We start from the raw sequence: 16,970 nt of genomic DNA, 5'->3' as shown, positions 1-16,970 counted from the left end.
ACTTCCTGAGTTTGGTCTCCTGCCAGACCAGGAGGAGACCAAACTAACTGTTTGACTTGCACAAGAAACAAAACAGTGCCACCTAGTGGCCGTTTTTTCAATCACATTAAAAACATATAAAGGTTGAGAATTTTAACAGCAGATAAATAGCAAAGCATCTTATAATTACATAAGGAACAATATATTAAAAGTTTAGTTTGGTCACAGGTACTATTTAAAAAGACCAAAAAGTTTGATTGAGCCCAAAATGGTACCAATAAAACTACAGATCATGCAGCAAAAAGGAACTACCACAAGGCTCTGTAGATTAAACATTATACATTATGGGTGTCAGAAGAATATAGCGAGGAGAACGTTTTGCCGCTTACAGCTAAAGACAACATTGGATAGCTGTTAGAGTCTAAAAAAAAAACTCTACCTCTCCTGGAGATAGTGGTTGTAAAAATTATAGAATCACTTTTTTTTATTTTTATTACTCAGCCAAGTGTCAAGGAGGTGGAGCAGAGCTGATCAAGTGCCACAGCCTGGCATGTTTCCTCACTTACCCTCCACCTCTCAGTCCTCCCTTGACTCCCAGTCAACTGGACTCTGTACATCAATCAAGAAGGCCTGAAAATTGATCACACTAAATCTGGTCTGGATAACGGAGGAGGTCTTCTCAAAGACGTGGTCTTTTAGAGAGGTTTCAGTATAATTTTGGAGGGTTTTGATAACATTTAATGGTAATATGAAGAATGGCTTTAAAAAGTATAATAATTGCGCAAGATACAAACCTACAGCTCGTGTGATAGGAAAAAAAAAAAAAAGAGTCATCACTCTTTGAACCAGAGGAAGAAAAAAAAACAAAACAGAAAAACAAAAATGGTGTGGTTGTTAAGTGGTTAAAAGAAATTTTGGATAAACTGCCCTTTTATTTTCCAGGACATACTTTTTTCAATGCTCATTAGCCATCAGTTTTTTTGATGATGTATTAAAATATTTTCATGTGAAAAGCTTAAAGGAGTTCTCTAAGCTAAAACTTTTAACCCCGCTGTGCCCGGGCTGTAAAACTATACATAATAAAACTTTCACTTACCTGCCTACGATCCCCCGTTGTTCCGATATCGCCGTCCCGTTCTCCGATCCCGGTCTCTTCCACTTCCTGTGGGTCGGTGACTTCACTCTGCGCTCAGCCTATCAGCGGCCGCAGCAATGTCCCGTCGCGGCCGCTGATAGGCTGAGCGCAGAGTGAAGTCACCGACTCGCAGGAAGAGGAAGCTGACAGGGTCCAGAGCACGGGCGGCGATATCGGAACAACAGGGGATCGTAGGCAGGTAAGTGAAAGTTTATTATGTATAGTTTTACAGCCCGGGTACAGCGGGGGATAAAAGATTTCAGTTGGAGAACTCCTTTAATGATATCTGTGCTAGAAAAAAAAAACACCCTCTGGATGCGGTAAAATTAGCAGTTAGTGGAACTATTAGTTCAGACAGAAAATCAGTCCTTCATTTTTTCTTCCCACCCACGTGGCATAAAGTTTACTGTCACATGAAAGATCACGCACTCTGTATATCTTCATTTTCTCACTTGGCTTAATGGATACCTTAACTGAAGGCAGGACCACATTAATGGCCAAGAACTTTGTGGTACACAGCTGACTTTGTAAACCTATAATGTCACTAGGCACCTAATAAATTCTCATATATTAGCTAGAAAAAGCATTTTAACTAATGTATTTACATGTACGATCTACAATGAAAAACTGAGCAAGAAGCAGGTCACAGCCAACATCAGCTAACCATTAATCTGATAATACTAGAGTACAAGGCAGGAGGGGTGTATCTGGAAATACAAAATACTGAAACAAAGAAAAAGAAGGAAAAACGGAAAACCCTGGCTCAAAGGAAGGGGAAACCTAACAAGCAGATCTGTAATTTTGTGGACAGTGGCTAGGAAAGAAAAATACAATAAAATCAATAGACATTCTGCTGAAAAGGAACAAAAATATTAGGCAGAAAAGACTTGTACCCAACATAAACAAGTAACAGCCAGTGTTTTATGGCTTTGTGAGAAGCTTACCAGATGGGTGTTACTGAAGAAGACATATGGGGAAAAAAATCTAAGCAAAATACGCAACCACTGGATCAAACTGTAACATATGTGAATATAGAACACTTCTATATTCATGGCAATAAAAAGCACATGTACTATGCTTACGGCACCTACGGGGAGCAGATGGAGGTTGGATTTCCAGGTATAATTATTTTTTTTTCTACATTTCTACTTGTGCTACATTCTGTTAGGATGCATTCAAACTACGTTTATGTAGTACGGGGACCGGATCCGTCTGGGAAATGTGAAAACCGGGCACTCCCATGTCCCAGACGGACCCAGACCCGCATCTCAGTTAGTGATTCCGGTCAGCTCATTTTGTCCCGTATCCGGTTTTGTGACCGGACTGAAAACCATAGTATTCAGTCCAGCCAGAAAACCATATACGGGCAAAAGTGAGCCGACCGGAGTCACTGACTCCGGTCGGCTCATTCAAATGAATAAGATGGGGGCCGGGTCCGTCTGGGATACGGAAGCGCCCGGTTTTCCCATCCCCCAGCCGGATATGGTCCCCTTATGGACAAAACTTAGTGTGAATGCAGCCTTAAAGGGGTGTTCCTATCCCAGGATAGGGGATAAGTGTCTGATGGCTGGAGGTTCGACCACTGGAACCTCCAGGATTTCCTGTTTGAGGCCCCATCTACTTACTTGTCCTTGGCGTGCTCCAGCTCTCACCTTCCTGAATGAGCGCAGGTGATGGCCCGTTCAGCCGATAACCAGCTGCAGCGTGACATCGCTGCAGCCGGTGATTGGCTAAGCAGGCCATGACTTGCACTTGTCCAGGAAGGGGACCGGAGCATGCAGAGGACAGGTAAATAGACGTGGACGCGTACAGGAGATCACAGTGGGTCCCCATGGTGAGACACTGATTGCCTTACCCCGGACTACCCCTTTAATGCTTCAGTTCAACAAGCCGAGATTTACAGAACACATACAATGTATACACTCAAGCAATCACAGTACAAAGGATGAGAACTTTGAACATGACATATGTCATAGTGAAAAAAACAAGGAAAGTACAGTGGTATACCACTACCAAAAGGTCCTGGAGAAGAAAGGGCCATACACTTATAAATTGTCAGACGGATACACCCAGAAAAATTCTTACCTGTCACCACTCTGACAGGTAGGTGCTGCCGTTTCCTTCTGCATTTTAGATAAGAACAGGTAACTTCAGACACAGGTGGGAATCTAATGGCGCTGACCGGGAATCAGTGGAGAGGAACCAAGGTAAAATACAACTTGTTTATTTTAGGACCAAGATGCAACACATTTTGCTGCGATTGCGTAGCAAAACGCATTGCATCTTGGTCCTAAAATAAATGAGTTGGATTTTACCTTGTCCTCTCCACTGATTCCTGGTCAGCGCCATTAGATTCCCACCTTTGTCTGAAGTGAAGTTACCTGTTCTTATCCATCTTGTTTCCTGGGAAGGCTGCAAACAGGACCTTGTGTCACCTACGCTCATTCCATTCTTGTGTATGGGGATACACAACCTTCTGTAGTAAGTGACGTTCCCCGTCTCCCTTACCCGTTTACCGGTGATTCTTCACCATTGGAGCACATTTTCTTTTTCTTTATTATAGATCTTCTGCAGTTTAGGCAGACAGGGAGTCAGCTCTGCACATTGGGGGCAAGTTCACACTTATACCACAGAATTTGAATTATAATATGTCGACAACTTAGAAGAACAGGATGCCAACCTAAACTACAGTGTGCCTCTGCCAGATCCATTTACTTCAATATGCCAACATATACTACAGAATATAGGATATACTGACCCTAAGAAATAACAATAAAAAACAAAACAAAATGACCCTTATAACAATAAAGTACACCTAAAAACTTGTTAAACTCCTACGCCTTGCTTCAAGGAATATCTAGGAAAAGTAAAGAACTTCGGGGTGGAGGCCCCAGTGCAATTGCCCTTTAAGGCCTCCCTATAATCCAGCCCTGATGTCATGTATCATCAGCATTAAGCTGCCTTTTGCTTTAACTTTACCTCATCACTAAATAGGTAATTGATCTCACTAACCACTTTTAGAGGCAACTAAAGTGAATAGATCTAGTAAAATGAATCAGTTCCTTCAACTACAATTTACCTTAACATTACGCAGACTTCCCACCAAATTAATCTCAAAAGCGGCTAGGCTGGGTCATCATATAGGTTCCCTTTCATAAACGTCAACCGTCATTTTTCTTTTAAGACATATTAAAGACTTCCTGTCCATTTCCAAGTACCTGATTAGCGTTCTCATGAAGTCATAGTGCTTACCTTACAGACGGTTTCAATATCCCATGGCAAAATAGTTCTTAAGTCAATCACTTCACAGGACAAGCCAAGTTTTTCTTGGGCCATAGATGCAACTTCACGAATAACATGAACCTAAAAGAACATTAGGCTACATGTCAGCATATTATGTAATCGCAAAATAATGAAAGATTACAGAGCGCCAAAATCATACCGGAGGTAAACGCAATCCAGAGAAGCAGAAGATAACAACTATCCAACTTTTCCATTTTTCTGCGTTGTCAAACATGAACAAGTGATTTGTTTAAAACTCTTGGCTAGAACACGGGTTGGCAAACAGTTTTCTATTAGTTATAAATCTAAAATAAATTCAATGCAAATTACGTGCTACGGAAATGATGTGATCAGTCCATTGTTCGAGATGTTACCTGAAAGTATCCAATGTAGAAATTGCTCATCAACAGACACATACCATAGCTTACAAGAACTATTTTATGTAAAAGTGGGTATCTAAATATGACAGGAAGTATAGGTTTTTGTTTTTGACGCTCATTATGTAATCGCTATCAGGCATTTTTAACTTTTTATATTCTTCTACTTCTCTTCTAGAGCCAGTGCAAAGAGCAATGTTGTCAGACTCATTACAGCCATGTAGGACATAGCCACCCATTCATTATTAGTGGTTTCTGTGTAATACTACCTATTCTAAAATCGTGTTATCCAGATGTAACCTCCCTTTAACAATTCCTGCTGCTGCTCGGAAACTGTGGCAGTATGTCATCCACTAGGAGCACCACCGAAACGAAGCTCATCTTGTTATATAGCAACGAAGAATCTTGGCAACTTATATTTGCCTCCATAGCAGATTCCATCAAATTTGGTTCAGAATATCACACTACAGGATAAAAATCTGCAGAAGAAATTGTGCCCTAAATGATGATAACTTTATAAGAAGGTTAAGCAGGCAGGAATACTAACCTGGGTACCCCAAGATAATAGAGTAACATCACTTCCTTCCTGAATCACCTCAGCCTGGGATAAAGGGATGGTATATGAATCCACAGGAACTTGCTCAACTAGAGGAATAAAAACAAAAGAATTAAAACATACTGCCATAACACCGACATTGTGCAATATCTTCTAGAATCATATTTGACACAATACACTTATCTATAGAAGGGACAGAGTTCCATCAGTGAAACTGATCGTTTTGTGACAAATCCAAACCCAGTATCAGTACAAAAGCAAATTAACAGTATCATGTTTAATAAGAGTTCAACTTTTTTAAAAAACAGTCCTAAAAATAAATATTGTAGCATTCCCCTAATACTGTAGATGGAATTATCTTAAAAAATTAAGTAGACAAGTCTTATTCTAAGAGAGTTAAAGGGGTACTCTGGTGTAAAACAAATGTTTTTAAATCAACTGGTGCCAGAAAGTTATACTGATTTGTAAACTTCTTCTATTAAAAAATATTAATCCTTTCAGTACCTATCAGCTGCTGTATGCTCCAGAGGAAGTTGTGATGTTTCCACTTTCCAGCCTGACCACAGGGCTCTCTGCTGACACCTCTGTTCGTGACAGGAACTTTCCAGAGCAGAATAGTTTTCTATGGGGATTTGCTTCTACTCAGAACAGTTCCCGACACAGACAGAGGTGTCAGCAGAGAGCACTGTGGTCAGACTAAAAAGAACTTCACAACTTCCTCTGGAGCATACAGCAGATGATAAGTGCTTAAATCTGTTTACCTTCATTTAAAAACATTTGTTTTCAACCGGAGTACCCCTTTAAGTATTGTAAAGGATAGACCGTTACTTCTAATATTTATTAATAGCAGTGCAATATACAAAAAGGGAGAAAAGGTGAGCCTGGAAGCAAAACTTCTATTGTGGGTAAATTATTTTAAGGTTTTCTATGAGATGCTAAACTGGAGCGTCTCTATGAAAATAAATGTATGACTCCATATCAGCATGGGCCTCTGAGGGATCGGTCAAAGTCAAACTTATCTGATCAGCTTATCTAATCAGGTGAGCTCAAAACAGGACCAGGGTGAAGACATCGCTAAATATTGTATGGCTTGATTTTTCTAAAGAATTTGATACTGTGCCAAATGTGGGGTTGGTACAGAAAATGAGAATATGTGTAAGTAAATGGCTCAGTGATAGGAAACAGAGTTGGTTATTAATTGTATATACTCTGATTGGGTGACTGTTACTAGTTGGGTACAACAGGGGTCAGCTTTAGGCCTTATTCTCTTTAACATATTTAATAATAATTTTGTAGATGGATTGCACAGTAAACTATCAATCTTTACAGATGATACTAAAGTGTGTAAAGTGGTTAACACAAGAGAGGACAGTGCACTATTACACATGGATCTGTATAGGTTGGAGGCTTGGGTTGAGAAGTGTCAGGCCAGGCTGGGAATGCCTTCTCAATGGGAAAACACTGGAAATGACTGAAATGACTGACATGGAAAAAGACATAGGAATTTTAGATGACAGTATATGTAACTGCAGCAAACAGTATAAGGCAGCTTATTTCAAGGCAAATAAGATCACGGGGTGCATCAAAAGGAGCATAAATGCATGGGGAAAATAAATAGTTTTACCACTGTACAAATCATGGTAAGACCACACATGGAATACTGTGTACAGTACTGGAGACCAGTGTACAAGAAAGATATAGGGGACCTGGAGAAGGTTTAAAGACAGGCAACTAAAGGAATACGTTGGGAGAACTCCAACACCCAGAAAAAATTACAAAATTTGAGTTATTTAGTTTAGATTGAGGGGTGACCTAAATGTATAAAAGGCAACACAATGTTTTCTCCCATGATCTATTTATGCCCAAGACAATAACAAAAACAAGGGGCATCCTGCTCACCTGAAGGGAAAGAAAACCTAACACAAGATGGCATTCTTTACAGTAAGAGTAATGAGACTATAGAACGCTCTACCAGAGATTGTTGTTATGGTAAACTCACGACAAATGTTCAAAAGTGCCTGTATGCATTTCTGAAGCGTAATATTACAGGTTATAGCGACAAGAGTCTGGAGAAGAGTTATTGATCCAGGGATTTATTCTAACTACTTGAATTTGAGTTGTGAAGGAATTTTATCTCCAAGATGAGAAAAAATGGTCTCTACATCATGAAGGTTTTTATGCTTTTCTCTGGATCAACACTGCTGGGTCATAGGCTGAACTGGATAAACACCTTTTTCAGCCTTACAATCTGTGACCTTTGGACACCCAAAAGGTTATGCACCATAACTTCACCCAATATCTTTCAATAGATGGACTACTTACTATGCTTTTTCAGTTAGGCTGATGGGCCATTTATCCACCAGCTCCCCCTTGCTTTGTACAAGAATGAGGTTGGTAGTGAGTGTACCCAATAGCCTTCAGATTTTCCATAACTTCTAAGGACACTGTGCTACTACATGATGCACAATCCTGACTAATCTATCACTTATACCCTTTTACCCTACACTGGAGTCCTAGTCTGCAGCTTGGACTGAAGAACCTGAAGTGACAGCTATGACTTTTATACTACTACATGGGGAAAAAAAAAAAAAAAAAAAACCATATCTATTGCTGCTATAAAATTCTACTTTTTTTTAGCCAAAGCAGCCAGAACAAATAAAAATTTTTAATAGACAAGAAAATGAATTATAATATGATATGTGGAATCTGATACTTTACATCTACACCCAGAATCCCCTGTTCCTATTCGCACCAGATGCCTTCTATCTTCTCACACCATGGTGATCACGAAACTGAAAATGTTTTCCCACTTCCTGTAAGCGCCATTGTCATCAGTGTGTTCACTTTTCAGATTACTCAGATATAATTGAAACCAGTCTGCAATTGTCTCTCTTACAACATTCCAGCATTGGAAGGGTGATAGCCTGAGTGTCCCCATCTGACTTCTCATGAACACCAGAACATGACTTAGTCATTAAAGACCACATTGACTGTCACATCCACTAATCTACATTTTCATATCATACAAATCATACTACACCAATACTTTTGGAGGGTACAGTCACACGTGCATATTTTGCTGCAGAATTTACACAGTTGAGTTTGATAACCATCGATAGGTAGCAAAATATGCACTTGTGAACGTACCCTAAGGTGGTCCCAAAGATCAGTGCTTCCGGGTGTACATACCCACAGTTGCTATAATCCAAAAAAATGTTATCTTTATTGCACATAAGTATTACAAAGCGCAGACAATACAATTAAAACCAATTAAAAAGGCCCAAATGGCCACTGCACAAACAAGGGGGACCCCCTAAAAAAGGGGGGGGGAACGGGGGGGCCATGCGTTCCGTTGCCCGTCAGCAACTTCCCTGAGGAAGTTGCTGACGGGCAACGGAACGTGTGGGGCCTCTAGGAGGGCACCTGTCGTACTGCTCCTCCATCTATTGTCCTCCACTGCTAGTCCCCTGTGCTATTTATGAAGGATATTCAGGTTGTATATATATATTATCAGTGCTGTGGGGATAGGAATTTATTGATTTAACATTCTTGTTACATGATAGGCTCATAACCTATTTATTTGTGGAGGCAGGTGCCCTGGATTGGGTTCCCCCCCCTTTTTTAGGGGGTCCCCCCTTGTTTGTGCAGTGGCCATTTGGGCCTTTTTAATTGGTTTTAATTGTATTGTCTGCGTTTTGTAATACTTATGTGCAATAAAGATAAAAATGTTTTGGATTATAGCAACTGTGGGTGTGCATTATATTGCGTATTTCTTTTTCTTCTTTGGTGTAGCAATTGTTGTTTGGTACACTTAATAGCACCCCTTTCTATATGATGCTGAGCCCGCCTGTCTCTTATATACATAGACTTCCTGGTGTACATCTCTACACACAGGAAATGCTCACTCAGCCAATCACCAGCTCAGGCAGGTCACTGACGTGGCCAGCATTTACAGCGTGTCAAGATGTGGACAAGATGCAAAGATCAGCAGGGAGTGGCCACCATCTTAACAGCAGTAGCGGAGGTCAGACAGGGGAGTACTGCTTATTTTTAAAAATTTTAAGCTCAGGCTGTCAAAGAAAAAAAAAACTCAAGAGGACAAATTCTTTAACTAAATGTTTATCGTATGCCTGCCATGTAAAAAGATCCTTATAAACCTGCATAGTTTTGTAAAAATAATGCTTCAGAGTTGTGACAATGTGATTTTAGTGTCCCTGCTGCTGTTACTGCGCCTCTGAGTGCCACCTCCATGGTGCACATTAATTCCAATTTGTTTCATTTCAGTGGTTGGAACCAGTGCTAGAAGGTTTGCCAGTAGTACAAACACAGGTATTACTTTTCCTTGCTTCTCTAACCAATCACAGCACAGCACCTACTGTACTCTCCCCCGCTATGACACAGTGCTGATGAAAGTGCAGTGAATAGGCTGATACTGTGCTGTGCTGATGATTTACACTGCACTCTACTACAGATGGCATGTTGTGGGAGAAGGGGTTACTGTTGTGCTGGCTTTACACAGTGCAATGTGAGCATTAAAAAAAAAAAAAAAAAAAAATTAAAAAAACTGTGGAATGGGTTACAAAAGGCCCTGGACAGTTGTAAGGGGGGTGGGGGGGGGGGGGGTATAGATACACTGCATAAAAGTGGACATACAGCAAAAGGGTCACAAGGTACAACTGCACTGAACTACATGAGTGGTCAGAGATAAAAAGGAATTCTTAATTTATCAGGCACAATGAGGATCATTTTCAGCAGACTGACTTAGCTTGCAGGTACACAGCCCAGGCTTTCTCAGACTCTTTACATCTGTCGCCTGCACATAGCACATGCTTAGCCCCACCCCTACTTCCTGTGTTCTGTACTAATATTAGCTGTTCCTAGAGACAGACTAAGCCTAATAAAAGGCAGTGGGGTGAGGCAACTGGTGGTCAACACTTTAGAGTCATTTAAAAATATGATGGGAATCTCATTGGCTATCTAACAAAGTGTCCATTTAATTGATTTTTTTTCATATTTTATTTTATAATTAAATGTGAAACAGGTTTCATCTGTGAAAACCGCCTGGCCAATAACCGAATCACAAAAACCGCAGAGATTTGCAGTAAATAGTGTAATGGCTCCATGATGACACATGACCACTACATGTGAATACAGCCTAACAATCTGTTATAGATTCTGCCATAATCTGCCACTGAATATTTGCCTTCTGTTGTATAAGGCATAGTATAAGAAATAAAGAAGCACACACTAGGATCAGTTTTCTTTATGTGCACAGAAAATGCAGAGGTCTGAAAAATCGGAATTGGTTATCAAATTAGCAAAATACTCCTGCCACTTCCTTTTCACCATAGCAACCATTGATGCACTTTCTATTCATTCCTCCTTCACTTTCTGAATGTCACGTGATAGAATAAACTACACAGAAAAGGTCAAAAGACATCATAGAAGACTCTCCATTACACGCCTGAGCTAGAGAATGTCAAAGTGACTCATCTTTCCTCCGGATCCTTTATCATTACCTCCTTATTGGCAGAAATGAGAATGCAAACCAACGTATAACCTATCTACTGGATAATCGGGACAGCATGAATAATGTAGCCAAGTGATGAAAGCTTTATGTACTTATACATCTGATTCAAAGTTTCCTACAAGTTTGGAATTTCCCTTCAGCACCAACTATATGAATGGCCCTGGCAAACTGTGCATTTGGACGATATATTCCCCTGCAACATGAGGGATCAATTATCAGACAGAACATTCATCGCAGACCGAAGGGTGTATAGTTCAAGTGTTGGATTATGCTGCTGAAGCTAACTTCAAGATGAAGCAAAAGAGATAATCCACTCAGGAGGTATGAGGTTAAAACAGCAGTAAAAGTTCTGCCATCAAAGATACCCCCCTCAAACAGACCAAAGTCAAGAAAAGCACATTTAAGGTTGCATCAGTCTTAAGACCTAGATGAGCAGTACACCTCAGGTGGTGCCCTTTGCTAACTACAACTGCTGTGCCTTTGCATCCTGCTTTGCCTGTTTATAACAGCAATCTGCCACTACGAGCATACACACTGCAAGTTGGCTTGTGCATGCGCAACGTATTCACATCATGGCCACTCTCTGCCTAGCTCTAGGAGCAGGGGCAGCGACCATGATGCCTGTGAGTACACTGCGCATGCACACGGCGACTTGCAGATCAAGTTCTGTCTGCTTCTAGCGGCACACAATAGGGACGGTCAAATACGCTGCGGATGCACTACATGTGACCCTAACCTTAGGGTACGTTCACACGTACAGGATCTGCTGCATATTTTGTGCAGTTGATTTTGCTACCCTTTAACTTCAATGGTAGCAAAATCGGCTGCAGAAAAATATGCAGCAGATCCTGTACATGTGAAAGCACCCTAAGCGTATGTTCACACGGACGGATCTGCAGCGTATTTTACATTGCAGATCCGTTGACAATGGACCCCTACATTGTGCATCAATCTGTGCCTGCTCATAGCAGCAATCCGCCGCTATGAGCAGACACGCTGCGATGTACGAGTCACCCAGCTCATGCGCAGTGTACTCGCACACATCACGGCCGCTCCCCCTGCTCCTTGAGCTAGGCCGAGAGCAGCAGAGTGCGAGTATACTGTGCATGCGTGCGGCAACTCGCACATTGCAGCATGTCTGCTTGTAGCAATGAATTTCCACTATGAGCAGGCACAGATGGAGGCACAATGTAGGGGTCCATAGTTGGCGGATCCGCAGCGTAAAATATGCCGCGGATCAGTCAGTCTGAACGTACCCAAAAGGTACAGACCAACTATACAGCTCCACTGGCTTGGTTTAATCTGAGACAGGTCCCAGCACATCCCACAATTTTGCCAGAAAAATAGGGTATTGAGTTTGCCTGCACCAGAAAAACAACAACAGAAACATTTTGTAGACAGTGCATATTAACAATAAATTTTAAGAAAAGATCTCCCTGGAGTATTCTCCTTTCCTGGTGACGTGCCAGGGTTATCATTGTGGGATTGCAGTCCTGCATGAATTAAGACGTATTCTTTGTGACTGTATAGAGTTCTTCTATATCTGCTGGGACTGTGGTAGCAGCACTGCGCATGAGATATATATGAAGGCCTAGAATAGTGCAGGAGTATACCACCTGATAACATATTAGTTATTAGAAAGCTCTGCACACTGCGGAACAGTTTTCCTTGCTTCCCTGGCCTTGATGAGGGTAAATTGGGCTGTTGAGAGCATGTCAGTACCCTTATTCACAGTGAGAGGCATTCACTGTGAGAAGCAGTGGAATCGATCATTCAAAATGCATTCAGTAAGCATAGTTTTTTTTTTTTTTTTTTTTTTTAAACTATCTATCTATATATATATATATATATATATATATATATATAAATATATAAATATATATTTATTTATTTTTTAAGATATTTCTATTGATCCCTTCAAAGCAAACATGAAACATACAGTATGTCAAATTAAAATGGTTTTATTCAGAAAAAAACAAAGGCAAAAATGACTGCAAAATGTACAAGAGATACCAATGGGGTCCAGTGTCCATTGTTCTGACAGGAATAATGCTGCATGCAACATTTCCAGTCAATTTTGATAAAACTTACAGCAAAGCTTCCAATTCAAACGTGAACATAGCCAAAAGTAATTAATCAACGGCAACAATACTGCTATTGTGATTCAGAGGGTGATAAAACAGTTATACATAATATAAAATAATAATACACTTTAGCACAAACTACTGTGACCTATCTAACCCATCTCAGTAAGCCTAAAATACTCATCTTCCAGTTAAACCTTTCAATTAATATTCCACTGTATTCTCTTACACCCGGTGAAAGTCTATTTTAAATACTGATTGAACAGATGAAATGTGAGAACTAACCATGAATCACTTACAATAATTTCTCATAGATCACTGCAAATGGTCCTGACCTTCCATTTTTTCTCTTACAGATAACACTGTGGTGTCCATGTGACATGTTTAAAAGCAATGTAATCATTTTGAGACAGCGAAAAAGCAAATCTACTTCATGTACATATTAACTATGAAGTAATGAAGCAGAAACCTGTTGAGCTTAAACATCAATTAGGGCTTTATGGATGATAATTTACTGCAGATGGAGGCTAAAATTAGATGTTAATTCATAAAAAACTGAACAGAAAAGAATTTAAAAATACTATGTACAAATTTAGTTAACATAGTTAAAAACTAGGGATCGACCGATATAGATTTTTTAGGGCCGATACCGATACCATGTGGAGGTTAGGGCCGATAGCCGATAACTTATACCAATATTCCGGTAGAAGTTATCGGCTATTTATCCCCAGCTATAACATTCCCAACTACCTCCAGCCACTGCCCAGGGCACCTCAATCTCTAGATTGATGTGGGTGTCACCTCTGGAACCTAAACCTATCAGACTTTTATTGTCCTATGGATATACCATGAATGTACTAAATAGGAATACCCCTTTAAGGGGTAAAAGGGGTTTTCGAGTACTCCAATACCTGAGGCCTATCCAAACTGGCTAGCAAAATCAGTTGATGCGCATCTGACTCCTGACACCCACCACTAATCAGCTGATTAGAGAGCCATGGCACTTTGGCAAGCACACAGGTTCATATACTTTGTTGCAGCTGTGTGCGTGTTATCCTAGACCAGTGTTTCCCAAAGGCAGTCCTCAAGCCCCCCCAACAGGTCATGTTTTCTGGATTTCCTTAGTCTTTCACAGGTGATATAACTGTGGCTATTCCTGATTCACTGACCATAATTATATTCCCTATGAAAGACTAAGGAAATCTAGAAAACATGACCTGTTGGGGGTACTTGAGGACCACGTTTGGGAAACACTGTCCACTCGGTCACATTCACTTGACACGGACTGAACCGCAGTAAAGTGTCGGCACGAGGCCCAGCTGAAAAAACACACAACCCTTTGCCTATTAAACAAAGAAGAAGAGGCCACATTCTCTTTGGAGTGACACCCTCAAACAACTGATCGGGGGGGATGCCAAGAATCAGATTCCAATTGTTTTTTGGGGGGCCAAGACACTCCAAAAAAGCTCCAATTGCCACAGGAAGATGTTAGCAGGGAGTCAATAGGGAATTATGAAGCACCAAACCTACTTGCCGTTTTTTGGTTTGGCTTTTTTTATCTCAGTGGCAGTTTCCCAAAATCTCTGCATGCTATGGGCTTCTCTCCCATAGAAGTCTATGGAAGATGGGGGTGGATGCCATATGGGTTGAACATTGGCATTTTTCTTGGTGTTTCTGCAAACATTAAAAAAAACGGCAAGTGGCAGCACGAAAGCAGATAAATTGTGATGCCAGGACTCCCACCACATTACTGTAGGAAGTCCTTGCTCTTAGTGGGTCTGAGCTGTGCCAGCGGCTATAAAGCCTTGGAAGCAGCTCGGGCTGGGCACAAGGTGCGCACTGTTTACCTCCTGCCCAGCAAGGAAATAGTTAAGTAGAGATGCTATGCATTTTGGGAATATACAGTAACCAGCAATGCATATATATCGCTGTAACTGAAAAAAGCAGTGACAGTTTCTGTGGGATTTTTTAAGGTAAAAAAAATGCCCCAAATCCTAAGTGGAAACATAGCTTAATGCAACATATGTAAAAGAAAAAGACAGCAGAGGGGCGCCCTAAGTGCCGTTAATGTTGGTAGGTATCATAAATTATACATAGATATCCTGCTCACTATGCTGGGTTGTGTCATATGCACAACAGCTGCTCCATGTAGAATCATTTATGATGTCCAGCCACTGTCTGCATCCCACCGCGATTCCCCGATAAGAGGATACGGAGAAGACAAAGAGAAACTGAGCACTCTGCCTTCTTCCGTGGGTAAATAGTATACTCTTTGGCAGGTTATTTCATGTTGATAGTAATAGTTAACATGAAACTTCCAAGAAAAATGATACCTGATGAATAGGGGAGACTCCCCTTGAAACGTGTTGTCTGTTATTTATTCACACGTATTTGTGAATTAAACATATAATATAATTTTTTTGTATTATTTTTAATGTCCATTTCAAGTTTAGTATTTTTTATGATAATAATAATGATATTATATACCCCAAATGTTAACACTAGCACCAAAGTTTATAATAAAGTATATGAATCTTTATTAATCAAATTACAAAAAAAATAAAAAATAAAACACATATAGGGGAGATTTATCAAAACCTGTACAGAGGCAATACCAGGACCTTTTGACTGTGATTCTCCTATGCTTGTAGTTCTATCTCTATACTGATATGCACTATGCACCTTACTAGGACTTGATTTGATTACTATTACTTAGCAAATTATATGGTTGTTATATGACATATTCTTAGGCTCCTGTATGATTATATTTATGCTACCTTGTTCTCATCAATAGTGTATTTCCAGTTGTGATCTACGTTTAACCCCTTAAGGACCAAGCCCATTTTGGCCTTAAATGGGCACTGTCAGGTACAAAAACTTTTGATATGTGTTAAAGCATGCAAAACCACTAGGTTTTGCAATTGCTTTCATTAGAAAATTTTCAGTATTTTATACTGAACAAGCCAATCAAACAGCTGGTCTATTTTGACAACCTAGAACTTTTTCATTTTCTGTATAAGCGGCGATATGAGGGCTCATTTTTTGCACCATGATCTGTACTTTTTATTGATACCACATTTGTGTATATAAAAAGTTTATAAATTTTTTTACACTTTTTTTAAAATAAAAGGTGTCAAAAAAGCAGCAATTTTGTGCTTTTAAAAAATATATATATATTTTTTTTACGTTCACGCCATTCACCGTACGGAATATATAACATTATAGTTTAATAGTTTGGACATTTACGTACGTGGCAATTTTTTTTTTTTTTACACTTTATGGGGGTAAAATGGGAAAAAAGGGTATGGAGGGGATATTTCACTTCTTTAACTTTTTTTTTTACTTTTATTTTTACACTTTAATAGTCCCCATAGGGGTCTATTTATAGCAATCCTTTGATTGCTAATACTGTTCAGTGCTATGCAGTGTTATCTATCGGTCATCTTCTGCTCTGGTCCGCTCGATCCCAGACTAGAGCAGAAGACCTGTGGAAGGCGGCGGAGGCAGGTGAGAGGACCTCCGTGCGCCGTTCTGGATGATCGGATCGCCGTGGCAGCGATGTGGGTGATCCAATCATCCATATTTCTGACTGCACTGTCGCAGAAGCCGTGATCTGTATTGATCATGGCATCTGAGGGGTTAATTGCAGACAACGCGCGATCGCGGATGTCGCCCATTACTGACGGGTCCCTGGCTGCGATCAGCAGCAGGGATCAGCTGTGCATGATCCAAGCATCGCTCCGAAGCTCGCAGTCATGTACAGGACATAAATATACGTCCTGGTGCGCTAAGTACCGCAGCAGCAGGACATAAATTTACGTCCTTGGTCGTTAAGGGGTTAAGTGCCAATTTACGTATTGACTATATGTTTTTTAACCTATTTATGGTTATATATACTTTATTATAAACTTTGGTGCTAGTGTTGTTGTATATTTATTATTTCAGCACTACACCTGCAGGTGTTGGTTTGTAGGCTTAGTATCCCACTTGTTTCTTATCTTGGTGTATAATAATGATAATATCAGTA

The 16,970-nt window shown here is 40.2% G+C and overlaps 1 protein-coding gene across 1 annotated transcript in view; it reads right to left on the bottom strand.

The window, feature by feature from the left end:
- Positions 1-16,970, bottom strand: part of BCKDHB (branched chain keto acid dehydrogenase E1 subunit beta) — a 181,361-nt gene that overhangs the window by 102,098 nt on the left and 62,293 nt on the right. The window contains exons 7-8 of the mRNA XM_056565954.1: positions 5,321-5,418; positions 4,367-4,477 (exon numbers count right to left, since the gene is read on the bottom strand). Of these exons, the coding sequence (XP_056421929.1) occupies positions 4,367-4,477; positions 5,321-5,418 (209 nt within the window). The remainder of the gene's footprint in view (positions 1-4,366; positions 4,478-5,320; positions 5,419-16,970) is intronic.

The sequence above is a fragment of the Hyla sarda genome, chromosome 3 (genome assembly GCF_029499605.1).
Source record: "Hyla sarda isolate aHylSar1 chromosome 3, aHylSar1.hap1, whole genome shotgun sequence".
In the NCBI taxonomy this organism is placed as follows: domain Eukaryota; kingdom Metazoa; phylum Chordata; class Amphibia; order Anura; family Hylidae; genus Hyla; species Hyla sarda.
This window is presented reverse-complemented; position numbering and strand designations above follow the sequence as displayed.